Source organism: Aquila chrysaetos, assembly GCF_900496995.4.
Source record: "Aquila chrysaetos chrysaetos chromosome W unlocalized genomic scaffold, bAquChr1.4 W_unloc_5, whole genome shotgun sequence".
NCBI lineage: Eukaryota > Metazoa > Chordata > Aves > Accipitriformes > Accipitridae > Aquila > Aquila chrysaetos.
The window spans coordinates 361939-378080 of NW_024470325.1; the positions used below are offsets into that span (position 1 = coordinate 361939).

General features: G+C 51.5%; 1 protein-coding gene across 1 annotated transcript; it reads right to left on the minus strand.

The window, feature by feature from the left end:
• Positions 1 to 471: 471 nt before the first annotated feature.
• Positions 472 to 14008, minus strand: LOC115337586 (E3 ubiquitin-protein ligase rnf213-alpha-like). Its single transcript, XM_041121659.1, has 17 exons — positions 13944 to 14008; positions 11868 to 13338; positions 11522 to 11715; positions 11191 to 11346; positions 6967 to 10533; positions 6511 to 6644; positions 6304 to 6399; positions 5469 to 5584; positions 5123 to 5254; positions 4732 to 4796; positions 4118 to 4262; positions 3554 to 3695; positions 2923 to 3096; positions 2422 to 2555; positions 1677 to 1836; positions 1209 to 1412; positions 472 to 657 (listed from the first exon to the last, which is right to left on the minus strand). Exons 1-16 carry the CDS (start codon positions 13959 to 13961, stop codon positions 1319 to 1321), a joined length of 6798 nt encoding a protein of 2265 aa, XP_040977593.1. The 5' UTR covers positions 13962 to 14008; the 3' UTR covers positions 472 to 657; positions 1209 to 1318.
• Positions 14009 to 16142: the final 2134 nt, after the last annotated feature.

Genomic DNA, 16142 nt, shown 5'->3' on the forward strand with positions numbered 1-16142 from the left:
CCCCAAATGATGCCGATCTGTGACTCATCCCGGGTCGCGTGTGGTCACTCGAGGACACAAGACCTCCTGAGATTGCATCAGAGGGAGAAAGATACGGCATGGTCCTGCCTACGCTGCTTGTTTCAACCAACCTTGGGCGAAACTGAAAATGCCAGCCCATTTCTGGGCGTTGTCTCTGGAGAGACCCGCTTGTCCCGCTCCAGAAAACATTCTGGCGCCGTCAAGCGTGCAAGGAGAAATTCCACCAGAACTAAGCAATTTGATGAGGGTGAAACATCCACCACTCTTTTTTGGAGCTGCTTCACCACCGTGTTTGCGATAACGAGGCAGGACCAGGAAGGAGGGGACAGTTGGAGGATTTGTGACTCCAGCTCCCCAAGAGGAGGGTGGCTTCAGTTCACCTGACCTACAGACGTCAAGAAGTTCGCTTGCGCTACCGTCAACAGAGAGCGACTGAACTTACAACACGCTGTCTAGGAGTTCCTTCTTCTTCTGGTAGAACTGAAGCTGGTAGTTGTCCAGACTGATCCACTCCACCCAGGGCTTGATGGACTTGACACTTTCGAGCCACGCTATGCAGGCGTCGAAGGGCAAAAGTCCATTTTCGGAGGGCTGCACTTTCTTCAGGAGAATGTTCAAAGCATCGAGGGTGACAAACTGAAATGACATTTGCGAAGAGAGAGAAAAAGAGTCTAGGTAAAGAACTGACCTCGCTGGTGGGTGGCACAGAGGGAAGGGACACCGCGTGACTAGATGCTAGTATAGCTTTTGGAGTAGTTGTCAGGGCTACGTTAGAAAGAAATGGACTTTTACGGGTGAAGTTGTGGCACCCGTAAACCAGGAAGGGCTTTAATGAGCCTAACTGCGCCCTGGAGAAAGAAGGATCTTGGAATCACCGTGGGGAGTTCTCAAAAAAACTTAGCTTGCTGCTCGAAGCAATAAGCGTCTTCAGAGGGATGCGGACATCTCCACACGGATGGGGCAAGCTAAGGAGCTGGAGCCCACCACTGAAGCACTACACAACGAATCCCGCCCACCTCGAGGGTCAAAGTGTCTAAGGGGACTTCAACGGGATACCCAGACTGACACAAACACAAGGACTTCTTACTAATTACACAGTACGTAATTAAATGATGGAAGTTGTGAAGACCACCGTGTTCAAGAGCCGTAGAAGAAGGGTTAGAGGGCAAACGCAGCTCTTTCCTCACCATTTCTGGGGTCGTCTTCTCATACATCGCCTGCAACTCGCCTACGACGGCATCGTTGCTTTTTGCTATGTCGACGAAGAGCTGATAATCGTCTCGGAGGTAGAAATATTCTACGTGAAGCCAAACTGGGGAAAAGCCCATCTCCCCTCCGCCCACGGAAGAGCAGAGTTGTGCTGCGTTGGCGAGGAAAACTTTTGAGAGAATCTGCAGGTAAAATAAAAGGCGTTATTTCCGCTCAAAGCAAACAGCAAGGGGACTAAGGCGGGATGCTCAGCATTGCTGTTGTATGCTGTATGAAGTTTCCTCATCAAAAATAGTCCTCGAGGTGGAATTAAGACTGAATGTTCACAACAGTTGAGGAGTAGCACAAGGGAGGGTTTATCGAAACATCAGATTTGGCCCGGAAGGATAGGACTAGGGCCAAAGCCAACGCCAGTTGAAGACAGTGCTCCACCTAACCCTACTCACCTCATAGACAGAGAGATCTTGTCGAGGAAAAGCCATCCTGAGAAAGTCGTCGGTGTGTAGCAGCGTAGCACACCTAGATTGCTGCCGTCTGGCATCAAGACGTTCTTGATGAAGGCTTGGTAGAACCTGACCACTTCCTTTGTTGGCTTCTTGGGCTTATCTAGAAGGGACAGCCAAGAGAGTTAGGGCTACTTAGCGGAAAGTGGGAGCTCCTCATTAAGACCCAGGTGGTCGTGTGGCCAAGTGCAAGGCCACGGGTGAAGAGGCAGAATGCCTCCATTGGAATGATATAATGTATATCAGAAAGATACGATGTGTATCGGAAAGTTACAACGTGTATCGGAAAGTTACGATGTGTATTATGATACATCATATCGGAAAGATACCACGTGTATCGGAAAGATATAATGTATATTATGATACATCATATCGGAAAGATACCATGTGTATCGGAAAGATAATGTATATTATGATACATCATATCGGAAAGATACCACGTGTATCGGAAAGATATAATGTACATTATGATACATCATATCAGAAAGATACCATATATATCGGAAAGATACCATATATATCGGAAAGATACCATATATATCAACATAGACATAATGCAGAAGAGACGCACAACACATTTCTGGGCCATCTGAGTGAGGAACACAGCCCCCATGGTTCCTCCTACTAAGGATGGAGATTTTTGGCAGCTTCGTTGGGTTAAAGCTCGCCCTGGAAAGTCTGATGTTACCTTTCATATGATAGACCTTCTCCCATACGTCGTCCAGGTAGGCTTTCAAAACCCAACTGAATGGGAACCGGCAGAAGAGGGAGGTGTTGGGGTCTTCCGTCATGGACAACACGGAAATCTTAGCATCTGCCGGCCTTGAATTCAAACAGCGCAGAAAGAAGCATTAAATTGTGCAACAGACCGTAGGTGTCCAGGGGCGGACCACCTCAGGGAAGTTCCCAACTCCCACTGATATGTGTTCTCTTTAAAGTTCAGAAACCCGGAGAGAAATGTGGTAGGAAAGTCAGGGAAAACTGGGCAAGAGCAAGGAAGGAGCCAATTTTGCTGGCAGCTTAAAACAACAGGGAAGTTTTTGGTGCCAGTGGCTTGACATGCAAGACCTTCCGTGGCTAGGTTATCAACATCTGCACCTCAAGCACGAGCTACTGTTTCACTACTAACACCAGCTTTTACTCTCCTAAGGAAAACCACCTCACTGTACATTTACACCCCATCTCTTACTTGCTGGTGTATTTAATTTTTAGGACTGTTGCTTCTTGGAACATCTGGAGCCACAGTTCCGCGAGTGGAGCGCCTTGAAAGATGTGATCCAGGTTGTTGTTGGCATCCACCACGGCGAGAATTTGGGCAAAGACGTTCGCCACAATGTCTTCCAGGTACATCCAGAGTGCTTGCCTGAAAAAGGAGGTGACGCGGCTCATCGCGTCGCTTCCCTGCCTCCCACCAAGAAACCCTCCTCTGCCCAGGGGACAGCGTCGGTCTTGAAGACCCACCAGTCAACCAAGACAACCCAACCGCTTCTGAAGATGCCAATCGTGGACATCCAGGCTTGAGACTAACCATCCTCGCCTATCTCACAGTCAACCAACGTTGTTTTGCTTCCAGGAAAGCCCTTCCAAAAGAAGCTTCCTCAAAATCGACAGTGCTCTTAATTAATTTTTTGCTTTTGAGACCGACTGTGGCCTTTCTGCAAGCCCCTACCTTGTTCTAGGCTGGTAAAAACCCCCCCGTATTTAGACGCTTCTTGGTTGTCGTGTCTTGGTGTTTAAGCAAGGCGCCTCACGCTTCACGCGGAGCCATTTTAGGAACAGAACGACTTGACATTAGGAAGGTGGCCCACAGCCAGCACTACCTGAACGATGTGTCTTCCAGGATGAAGCTGGTAGAAAGAGCCCGGCGGAAAATCCATCCCCTTGGCTCGTGGATCGGTTTCTCTCGTTCTTGTAGGAGGTAACAAATTCTCTTCTTCAGGATGGTCATAAAGTGGCTGGAAACTAATCACAAAAACGCCGCTGGTTAAAACCCTCCCGGCGCTCATCTCCAAGTAGGAGAGACCATCAAAAACCTACAAGGGATTTTGGTTGCCAGTTTTCCACTCAAAACTCACACCACCTAATAATTTTTTATCAGTCCAAGCAGAAATCAGCTTCCACTGGGAAGTGATATCTGTCTGGGATCATCTACCAAGGTCTGCAGCAAAGCTTTGGGGTTTAGTACAGATTCCGATCATGCACGTGAGGGACTGTGCAGGGAGGTCCCATGCAACCTCACCCTCCGTCTCCTAGGTGCTTCTCCACCCACGATGGCTTTGAAGGACACCAGAACTGGCTCTTAACCTCTTGGTTGTCTTATTCCAGCCGCACACCTTGCAACGCGCAAGAAGGAGCCACTTCTAGTTCTCTCTACTCACACGTACCGCTACTCTGACTGTGGAAAAGCAAGTTGTGAAGGATCTTGATTCTCTCCGTTGCACGCTGGCTGTTGTCCTTCTTGTCCTCCAGCTGGATCACGGCCTTCTGGATGCTCCCTTTGATCATTGAGTCCACATCAAGGAACTGCGGCTAGAAAAGACTGGAGGTGAGTTGCTTGCTTGACGTTACTTTGCTCTCATTTGCCTGGGGACGCTCGTCCCGAGATATCATCTTCTCCAGAAATTAGCACAGTGAGCTCCAAGGTCTGTACCCATCTCGCCATCCCAACAAACCCTGGTTAAGTTGGTCCTCAGGGCACAGAGCACTGCTGATGTCCCCCCGTAAGGGACACGGCTTTGTTGATGGTGACAAAAGGCTCCTGGTCTTTGGCCAGTCACTCACAGTGGGGCTGGGAGACCACCACCCTACTTCAACCTCACAACGTGTGACCCAGGAAGACCTGCAGCTAATTCTTTCCTGTGACAAGGTACCAGCCCAAACAACGACCTTCAAAAGCAGATCCCAAAATGTCTGTTGATACCCAAAGCCAGTTCTTGCACAATGACAAGTGACTAAAATGAGGAGGAAAAAATAAAATAATAATAAAAAAAAATCATACATTTTCGTCCGGGTAACGACCTGACATGGTGAGGCTCCCCAGGGCAGCAGAATCCTCCGGAGAACCTGAAATCACCATTAACCATGTAACTCAGCTGTTAAAACCCCAACAAGAGCTACTTCCATCCACGGGAGGCATCAGGAGTGCCTTGACAATCAACAGGGAGAAATAAAGCAGCACAGGGTGGAAGCTACCCAACTACTTGGTGTCAGCTTCTTGATGACATGAGACCCTCGGGCTTGGGGAGCAATTGGCCGGACACCTCTAACCAAGAACATGGATTCAAGAAGCCACCCCGAGTTGACTTGTGGGACATCGGAGGATGGGGCAGTGGGTTTCTGGAAGGGAGAGCAGTGGGGAGACGGTGGGTTTATGGTGAGAGAGCTCTTACCTGCTGGGAGATGCTGCTGCAGGGAGCTGCTCAGGAAAATCTCGGCAATGGTCATTTTGGAGAGGTGGCCGAGATTGGCCTTAAAGTTCTCTGGGGGCATCAGGTCATCCAAGTGGATGGACTTCCACTTGCCTGGAAAGGCAAGAGGACGGATGAGTCCACCCGCTCTCTTTTGGTGCATCAGCCGTTTGGAAAACCGGTGAGCTCGGCTGCTCGGATTTACCAGCCAACCCGGGGAGGAAAACAGCAAGAGGTGGAAGATCCACCACTTCGCAGGTTTTTGCTGCACGTCTTCATCTTCCCCTCCCGCTCTTTTCCCGACCCAAAACAGCAAGCGTAAGCTTACCGCTGTCAAAAGCCAGGTAGCTGCACCCTCCCAGGACCCGCGGGACTTTAGTGATCAGCACGACGTGCAACAGATGGGGGCTGGCTGATCTCCTCTGCTCATCTGTGATGCAGTACCTGGAAACGCCACCAGAAAGTCAGAGCTCGTTAATTCCAGACTCGTTTGACCCATCTCTCCAAGCAATGACTGCACATTCTCCCTCTGTGAGCCCTTCCGGAGGTTAATCTCCCTCCCCACCAATGGCTGCAGTCATCTGAATCTGCTTTCTTGGGTGGATGCCACCCCAAGAAGACATTCTTTCTAGCCGTTGTTGGTACGATCTGCTACAACCGCATCTGCAAATGAGACAAATCAGGTCCAGAGCAGAGCCCGGTTCAAGTCTTAGGGGGCAAAAAAAAAAAAAAAGAAAAGCCAAAAGGTAGCACAGGTTTCAGAGAAGTATGTTGTGCCTGGAAGAAGGAAGGAGAGAGGAGGGAGGAGGAGGAGGGAGGAGGAGGGAGGAGGAGGGAGGAGGAGGAGGGAGGAGGGAGGAGGAGGAGGAGGAGGGAGGAGGAGGAGGGAGGAGGAGGGAGGAGGAGGGAGGAGGAGGGAGGAGGAGGGAGGAGGAGGGAGGAGGAGGGAGGAGGAGGGAGGAGGGAGGGAGGAGGAGGGAGGAGGAGGGAGGAGGAGGGAGGAGGAGGAGGAGGAGGGAGGAGGAGGAGGGAGGAGGAGGGAGGAGGAGGGAGGAGGAGGACAGAGGACGGAGGAAGGAGGAGGAGGAGGACGGAGGGAGGAGGACGACGGAGGGACGGAGGAGGACGACGAGGAGAGCAAAGGACAAAGGCAAGCTGCTTACTTGGCACACGCCAGGAGTCTTTTGCTGCTCTGCGGCTCATCGAAATGAAACTGAACAAGAAGCAGTCTCGTTTCTTGCGGCTCTCTGAAGAAATTCCTGCAACAAAACGGCCTCTTTAATGCTTTCTCCTAGAAAGGTCTCACCCCGAAGCACTGCGAGAGGTGGGAATCACCTGTAAGGTTAAAGAAAAGAAATAGCAGAGCCCACCTGAGGTCCTGGCGGAAAGCATGTTCGGTGTCAAACTGGCTTAGGAAGAGGCAGTGGATTGTATCGGGGAGCTTGAGCGTCTTCCTCAGCACTTCTAAATCCTTCTGGTTTAGCAGCCTGGCATGGGTAGAAACCTGCGGTAAAAAAGGGAAATCAAAACCGGTTGTCCTGCTGCCTCCAACAGGTGGGATCCTCCAGGACATCTCCATCGGTGCTTGGTGCTCATCTACAGGCAACTGGAAGGTGCCTTGAGCATCTCGGCCCGAGCCAGAGCTGAGCAGATCCCGTCTGCCTCCCGAGGAATGGCAGGGTCTACCCTGGCAGCAGATGACCACGGAGGCAAAGAGGGTGGACGTAAGCCCATCCTCGTCCCGGTCTAACCAAGACGACGGAGCCGCCACACTTGCTAGGAAAACAAACAGCACCCTTGGGTGCTTTGCGGCCAAGTGCGAGTACCTGCAGGCACAGCCCGGCGGCGCTCCCCTTCTTCTCGTGTTGGTTCATCATCTCGCGCAAGAGGCCGGTCAGGCTGTTGTGCCTCTGCTCGATGAAATACAGGTCCTGGATCCGCTCGGCGTCCTCCAGATCACAGTATTTAAGGCGCAGGATGGAGTCAGGAGTGGCACACTCCACCAGTTTGCTTATGGCAGCGGAGAGGATCTGCTCCCCGTAGCGTTCGTAGCCGTCGCAGCGGGCTTGCTGGGAGCTCTCCAGTGCGACGGTGGCAGACGTGTCGTCGCTGAAGCCGACGAAAACGTCGTGTTCCTTGGGAGCGAGCGCGCGGGACCAGAGCACGGACGAATCCGCGTTCTCGATACGGACGAACCGACCGGCCCATCTCTCCAGGTCCTGCTTCAGGTCTCGCTGTTGCCAGTTGAGGATGGTGTTCATGTCCAAGCAATGTTTCTCCAGACGGCTCAGCAGAGGGGTGGGGAACTGCGTGTAGACCACTTTCTTCTCCTCTATAACAATCAGCCGGAATTCCTCCTTCACGCGGCTCTTCACCCTATGAGTGCCAAGGCCCAGGTCGACGTAGTAATTGTCACCCAGGCTGACGAAGCATTGATTGAGCGTATCGTAAAGGCTCTCATAAAGGTTCTGTATGTTGAGGAGGACAACGGGCCTGCCTATCTCCATGCAAATTTTCACCCTGTTCACGGAGCGGCACACCTGGGAATAATCCTGGTCCCGTGGGAAGCCGGAGCCAAATATAATGTCACAGTTGCCGGTGTCGATAAGCCCCGTCATCTGGATGATCTGAAAGGCGGCGTTGTTGGTCGTTATCAACAGGAGGTAACGCGACATGAATCCCGCTTGCTGTTTCTCCATGTTTTCCTCCAGCAGACGGATGCAGCTGGTTTCCCTGGCATCGGTAAGACGTACCTCGCTGGTGCAGTTCCGGAAGATTTCCAGAGGACGGATATCTTGGGAGCCTCCAAAGTTTCTCTGGATGGCCTTTACGAGGAGCTCCTCTTGAGAACCGTGCTTCGTGTTCTGCATGTAGGACGCAACCATTTTGATTAAGCTGTAGAAGTCCCGAAGCCCGAAGAACTCCGTTTCCTGCGTTTTCAGCACGTTGCAGTAGAAGTTTGCCAGAATGGGGAACAAATGCTCGATTCTTTCAAGGTGAGGTTGGTCAGCACAGATGCCTTTGGCAGTCTTGACCAGCTCTTCCTTGCTAGGTTCAGTCCGAAAGACGAGGAGGCCCCTGTTCATTTTGGCAGGGTCCAAGGCCCAATTGGAGATGCCCACAAAGCCAACCTTCTTGTAAGCCTCCGGATTCTCGTCGTCAACGCATCCGTCTTCCAGAAGAGGATGCAGCGTCTTCAACGGCATATCGGGCGAGTCTTCCGCGAGACCAATCTCGTCCAGCAGGACTACGGACGCAAACTCATTCAGGTTCTTGCCCTTCTGGAACTGAGCACATTGTCGGAAAGTGGAGATGATGCCTTCTGGTTTTGAATGGGGGCTGCACTGGAAGGAGACCAGTTGGACCTCTTTGCATCTTTTGAACAAGGGGCTTCTGGACAACGTGCCTTCCATGGCGTCTACGGCAATGGTTTTAGAGAGAGATTTGGAGCTTCCCGGCTTCCCAACCAGAAAGAGCGGCACGCGGAGGTCCATGCAGACAACCATCATGAAGATGTTCTCCCTCAGAGCGCTGTTGCAGGCTGTCGCTTTAGGAACAGAGACGTTATCGAGAAATACCTGTTGGCACAACTCGATCTCTTGCTGCAGCAGGGACGCGGGGACTGAGAAGCATTTTGCAACCTCCTCCAGGTACTCCCGGCGGCTCTCCAGAGACACGTAGTAGCAGACCCCTACCGACAGGACCAAAGCCCTTTGCGCGTCATTTAAGGCCGGCTCCTCTTCCTCCTCACGCTGCCTCTTCATATCGATCTGGTGGAAAAGCAGGTCCCTTAAGTCATAAAACCAGAGCACTATTTTCATGCAGCGGTCTATATCCCGGAGGCTGGCAACTCTGCATTCGTCCTTCCTCTCTCTCAGGAACTTCTGGGAGGCTGAAATGACATTGGTGAAGACGTCCAGGTTTCCCGCAGGGATCTTCGTCTCCACGGTGGACTTCACGATCTCCCTGATGTACAGGCTTTGCGTCTTCTCGTTCAGCTCCCCAAAATCCCAGACCAGAGGCAATAAACTGGGAGGAAGGGGCTGCACCCGATACACCAACTGCCGCAAAGGAATGTAACCCAGCTTCTCGGGAGTGTCTTCGCTCCGGACTCGGTATCCCAAGCCAGCTTTCTCCAGTTTCTCAATGGTCTCCTTGGTGTGTCTTTTGTAAGGGTTGCAAGCGGCCACCACTTTTAAGCGGTCGGTGGAAATTCGCCTTCCGTTGACGCTGTGGTCACACAGCACCTCTTTGATCGCAAAGACGGCCTCCGAGGTGTTGGCTTCGTCGAAGAAGAGCACCGTGTCCATGTTGTGCTCTTCCTCGTTGGCACGTGCCAGCTCCACGGCCTGCCTCACCTTCTCCCGGATGGTCTTGGTGGTGGTGCCGCCGTGAACGCGCACCACCATCATGTTCTGAACTTTCCTGCCCGCCCTTTGCAGGTTGCACATGAATTGCACCAGCTTTGTCTTCCCACAACCCGTTTCGCCCATGATGATCACAGGGATGCCACACTGGAACCGCAGGTGAATAGCCAACATCTTCATGGTGTTGTCCAGAGTCAACTGGTACGAAGCATCTGGATCTTCCCGGCATTTCACGCCAAAGACTCGGCAGAGGGCCTCCAACTGCTCGGTTCTGGGTAAGGTTTCAAATTTCTTATTGAAAGGAACATTCTGGTGTGCCAAGGTCATGTATAAATTCCGGCTTATAACCGCCGGCTCCAAAACAGCCTGGGAATAAGCATCAATAGCGTCAAAGTTCTGGTTGATGTGGAAACCCAAAAACTCCATGGAATCACCCTCCGCGTGGAAGACTATGTACGGGTGAGACTCTTGCTCCCACTTGCGTCTTAGCTGGTACTCTCTCAAAACACTGTCCGTCTCCTTCCGCTCCTCGCTCAGCACGCTTTCGTCAGACATGTTGAGGGAAGGCATGGCAAAGTCCTTGGACATGGCGACCATGAACTTGATGACGAATGTTTTGAAGCCGCAGAACTCCGCTCCAACCACCGGACTGAAGAAGACCGATTGCTCGCACTTTCTCAGCTGGAAGTTCAAGAAGTGCGTGAAGTTGCTGAGCTCAGTCCAGGAGGGGTCGCTTCTCCCGCAGAACTCCATCAAGCACGCCAGGCATTCTTTCTCTGTCCCTTCAATCCTTCCAGGGACAAAAGTGAAACCGTCGAGGTTTTCCTTTCGTTTGTATCTGCTGAGGTATTGGTAGGACCTTTGGAAAACTTCACTATTTAGCTTGTCCCGGTCAAACTGTTCCTCCCTCAATTCTGCAGGAGGGACAGAGCTGGGATCTCCCAGCGAATCGAGCACCCGCAGTGGCGATACACATTCCACGGTAGGAAAAAGATCCAGGAATTTTTCTTCCATTTCAATGGACATCTAAAAGCAAGAGGACACAAATCAACATGAGAACCATTCTCCAACCTCCCGCATTTTCCTGCATCAGCAAACACCTTTTTTTTTTTAATTTCCCCCCGGTCACAAATGGTTCAGCAAGTTGGGAAAAAATGTAGAAATGCCAAGATTTCTCCAAGACTTCATGTGGATCGAAATCCCTATAACCATTAAGGTCTGTCTTGCCCAGCGTCCTGTCTCGGGTCAGGTAATCTTGTTAGCTTCTCCTACGCTTTCTCATGTTCCACTAAATCCTCTTGGAGACGGAGGGACCTGAACTCGGTCAATATTCAAGGAATGGTGAGGAACAACAGATGGATGATCAACCGCTAGTGAATCTGGGTTGCATTTCACACCTTCGATAACTAAAGCATGGCTCAGGGGCAAAGTGGCTTTAAAAACACGCGTGAGGTTCAAGTTACAGTAAAAATTGGGATGAAAAAGCTTCCTTTTTCTTCCAAAACTCAGTGCCGGGCCTGATATTTCACTTTGAGTAGAGATGCGTTTGACCTGGTTGCTTCTACATAGGCGAAACATTGCCCCACTGGAGAGACAGACTCTAAATTATGCATCGCTCCAGCGGAGACATCAGAGTTTAGCAGGTTTACTCATGCTCAGCCTTAACGCAGAGCCCCAACATACCTCTTGCTTCCTCGTACTGCTAACGCCTTTCTTTTTTGCCAGGTACTCAATCAAGTAAAGGTGAGAGGGTTTGCATTTCCAGACCAAGCCGTTGGGACTCTGGATGTGCCGCAGGATGCACAGGTCAATCAGCAGCCGGTAGAGACCCTTTGACACCTGGCAGGGCAAAAAACAGAAAAGAAATTAAAATTGATGCAGAAGTCTGCCAAAACACGCTTGCTGCTCTGATTGGGCTGGATTTGAGTTTCCACCTCCTCTTCTCCCTCCCTGCGTGTAGGGTCTTCTGTGTTTCACCACCTTTTCTTGTCCGCTTTAAGATCCAGGCACTCACCACTGGAGACACATCGATGTGGAAGATGCTGGGCTGAAGTTCGGTCAAGGATTCCTCGATAGAGATGAGCTCCTTGACGAAGAACTGGAAATCGATCTCTGACTCCATCAGCCTAATGGTTTTCTGAAGCGGTAGCGTGCCACCCAGCTGGGCACGGACCTTCCTGATGGTATTGTCCACAAAGAGAGACTTCCCTAAGGAGCGGAAAAGATGACCGTCAGTCAGTCTACCCTTCTACACCTGCGTGCAAACCAAAACGAGAAAATCTCTCCCCAAAAGCACGCTGTGCCACCTCGCCTCCTCGGTTTGAGGTACAACTTGGAATACGACTCCCCAAAAAACCTACCCATTCCCGCTCGCTCCGAAAAGACAAACTTCACGTTCTGCTGATGGGGCTCTTCAAAGGCTTGAGCGATGGGGGCCGTCCCACTCGGCACTTTGAGATGCATTTTCAGGTAGGTCTGGATTTCCGTCTTGGAGTAGCATGGGAAAGTCACCTTGTAGGCGTCGAAGGCCGTGATCACATAGGATTTGTGAGCTTTGGCGCTGCAGAAGATGATGAATCTGTAGTTGGGGATGCTGGAAGATTGCACCAGGTGGAAGAAGTGGGACTCAAGTTTTTTGGAAACTTTATAAACTAATTGATCAGCGCCCAGCAGACAGTAGATCTTCTGGTCTTGGGAACCTGGGGAAAGAGCTCTCCTGACAAGCAGCTCCACCTCTTCCTCCTCCGTGTCAGGTGTGCACACCAGGACCTCGTCATACGATGGGAGAGGTGCCGTCTCGGTGTGTTGGTAGACAAATAACATGTTGGGTAACATTTCCTCTTCCTTACACGTGACAAGAAGCGGTTTTCCCGCTTCAAAGCCTATGGGTAAACTTCTCTCAATGCGTGTGCTTTCTAGAGCGGCCAAGCGCTTCAGCGTCTCCCCAAAAACATCCAAGCCTATGTATTTATCGGACACCAGGCCAGTGAATTTCTTACAATAGGCATCCCAGAGCAGATTCACCTTGTCGTAAATAGACGGCAAGCTCTCAAAGGAGGTGGCCAGCTCGTCCCGTGCCAGGCTGCTGAAGGAAACCTGGTCAACGTCTCCGTTCCCGGTCTTAAATTTCCGTCTCTTCTGCAGAAAGGCTTCCCTCGTCTCCTCGTACAACCGGCTGAGCTCTTCCACCAACTCCTTGTCGTCGCCCTGCTCGAAGGCGAAATCCATGAGCATCTGCTCCGTGATGGGCGAGCTGGACAGGCAGCTCTGCAAGGCTGCCTTCGCCACCGACTCATCGTAGCCCGATTCGGCCAAGCTTTTGATGAACTGGGGAAAACGAACGATGTAGTCATGCCAGGTAACCGACTCCTCGCCTCCTGCCAAGGTATTCACAGAGTCCTGAGGAGTCATCAGCGCATCCGCCAGGGCTTTTTTGAGATCTTCTTCTTTGATGTCACGCTTGATGACAGAAAGCATGACGAGCACCTGCGGTTCTACGACGCCCTTCTGGACTCTGGCCAGCTGGCTGCATAAATAGAAGAGCTGGTGAGCAGTGAACAGGTTGAGGTGATAGTAGGTGTCCCTTTGAGTCTTCAGGTACTTCTTCCACTCTGCCAGGCAACGCTCCATCGCTTTAGAGAGGTTGCCCAGCTCCTCCAGGAGGGGTCTTGTGCTCTGAACGAGGATCCCAGCAATTCCAAACTCCGTGTAGATTTTCACACGTTGGTGGGGGTTGCAGTAGATGTCAGCCTTCCAGTCGATGAAGAGGATGTTGCCAACGCTGAGAAGCTCCAGGTACAACTTTCCAACCGTTTCCACTCTTTCCAGTATCTGTAACACACCAAAGACACAACAGGGAAACGGATCAGGTACCGCAGCACGTTCTCGACAGCTTCCCAACACCGCTCGGGTCACGCTTTCCTCCAGAGATCTGTACGCTTGTAGGCTCCCCAGTACAGGAGAGACATGGACGTACTGGGGAAGGAAGACAATGAAGAGACCGGAGAGTGTGGCTGCATGGCTGGTGCCGTACTCAAGGTTTGGACTTCTACAACCACGGACCTACCTTTGAGAAGTCAGATTTCCCCTTGAGAAGCCCGGTCTGTTGGGAGATGATGGGATTCACCTGACAACTGGGGACAACTGGGCCTTCACCAACAAACTGGTCAGATCTCTACGGAGAGCTTTAGACTAGACTTAGGGAAGGGGGTGGAGTTTTGAGCAACAGAGAAGGGCAAGGGGCTGCTGGTGTGTTAGGAACCAACAAGGAAACACCCGTGAAACGTCTCAAAGGAATTAGGGTGCGTTCCGCTAAAAAGGACAAGTTGGAAACTTTTGGGTAAAAATTAGCAGCCAAGCCAAGAGAGGAAACCTCGTGGTTGGTGCTTACTAGAGGATGCCCAATCAAGAGGAGCCTGTTGCCAAAGCGTTCTTACTTCAACGACAGGAACCATCCCGCTCGCGGGCTCTGATCCTGCTGGGGGACTTCGATGCCCTCGATATCTGCTGGAAAATCAGCGCAGCAAGACGTAAGCAGTCCAGGAGACTCTTGGAGAGAGTTAAGGATAATTCCTTAATCTAGGTAATAGCCCAGCCAGGGGACATGCATTACTAGACCTGTTGCTACTAGACGTAGACGAACTAATTAGGGATCTCGACAGGCTGCCGCGGTCATGGCCTGGCGCAATTCGCAGTGTTGAGGGATACAGGCCAGTAGAAGAGCAGAGTCAGGACGCTGAATTTTGGGAGAGTGAATCATAGAATCATAGAATCATTTAGGTTGGAAAAGACCTTCAAGATCATCGAGTCCAACCATTAACCATGCCCACTAAACCATGTCCTTAAGTACCCTGTCCACTTGCTTTTTGAATACCTCCAGGGATGGTGACTCAACCATTTCCCTGGGTAGCCCATTCCAATGTTTAACAACCCTCTCAGTAAAGAAATTTTTCCTAATATCTAACCTAAATCTCCCTTGCCTCAACTTGAGGCCATTTCCTCTTGTCCTATCTCCAGCCACCTGACAGCAGAGACCAACACCCACCTCACTACAACCCCCTTTCAGGTAGTTGTAGAGAGCGATCAGGTCTCCCCTCAGCCTCCTCTTTTCCAGACTGAACAGCCCCAGCTCCCTCAGCCACTCCTCATAAGACTTGTGCTCCAGGCCCCTCACCAACTTGGTTGCCCTCCTCTGAACACGCTCCAGCAACTCAATGTCCTTCCTGGAGTGAGGGGCCCAAAACTGAACACGGGACTCGAGGTGCGGCCTCACCAGTGCCGAGTACAGGGGAACAACCACCTCCCTGCTCCTGCTGGCCACACTATTTCTGATACAGGCCGGGATGCCGTTGGCCTTCTTGGCCACCTGGGCACACTGCTGGCTCATGTTCAGCCGGCTGTCAACCAGCACACCCAGGTCTTTCTCTGCTGGGCAGCTTTCCAGCCCCTCTTCCCCAAGCCTGTAGCGCCGCATGGGGTTGCCGTGACCGAAGTGCAGGACCCGGCACTTGGCCTTGTTGAACTTCATACGATTGGCCTCAGCCCATCGATCCAGCCTGTCCAGTTCTCTTTGTAGAGCCTCCCTACCCTCAAGCAGGTCGACCCTTCCCCCCAACTTGGTGTCGTCTGCAAACTTGCTGAGGGTGCACTCGATCCCCTCATCCAAATCATTGATAAAGATATTAAACAGAACAGGGCCCAACACCGAGCCCTGGGGAACACCACTTGTGACCCGCCGCCAACTGGATTTCACCCCATTCACCGCTACCCTCTGGGCTCGGCCATCCAGCCAGTTTTTCACCCAGCGAAGAGTGCACTTATCCAGGCCACAAGACGCCAGTTTCTCAAGGAGTATGCCATGAGAGACAGTGCCAAAGGCCTTGCTGAAGTCCAGGAAAATAACATCCACAGCCTTTCCCTCATCCACTAGGCGGGTCACCTGGTCATAGAAGGAGATCAGGTTGGTCAAGCAGGACCTGCCTTTCGTAAACCCATGCTGACTGGGCCTGATCCCCTGCTTATCCTGGACTTGCCATGTGAGTGCTCTCAAGACAAGCCGTTCCATAATCTTCCCCGGTACCGAGGTCAGGCTGACAGGCCTGTAGTTCCCCGGATCCTCCCTCCGACCCTTCTTATAAATGGGAGTCACATTGGCAAGCCTCCAGTCCTCTGGGACCTCCCCTGTTGACCAGGATCGCTGATAGATGATAGGGAGTGGCTTGGCAAGGACCTCTGCCAGTTCCCTCAGTACTCCTGAATGGATCTCATCAGGTCCCATAGATTTCTGAGTGTCCAGATGACAAAGTAGGTCCCTAACTAATTCCTCCTGGATTAAGGGGGGTATGTTGTGCTCTTCATCCTTACCTTCCAGCTCAAGGGGTGCAGTACCCTGAGGATGACTGGACTCACTATTAAAGACTGAGGCAAAGAAGGCATTAAGTACCTTGGCCTTTTCCTCATCACTGGTTGCTACGTTCCCTTCTGTATCCATTAAAGGAAAGATATTCTCCTTGGGATTCTTTTTACTGTTAACATATGTGTAAAAACATTTTTTGTAAACACATTGTCCCTTACAATAGTGGCCAGGTTTAGTTCTAGCTGAGCTTTTGCCTTTCTAATTTTCTCTCTGTATGATC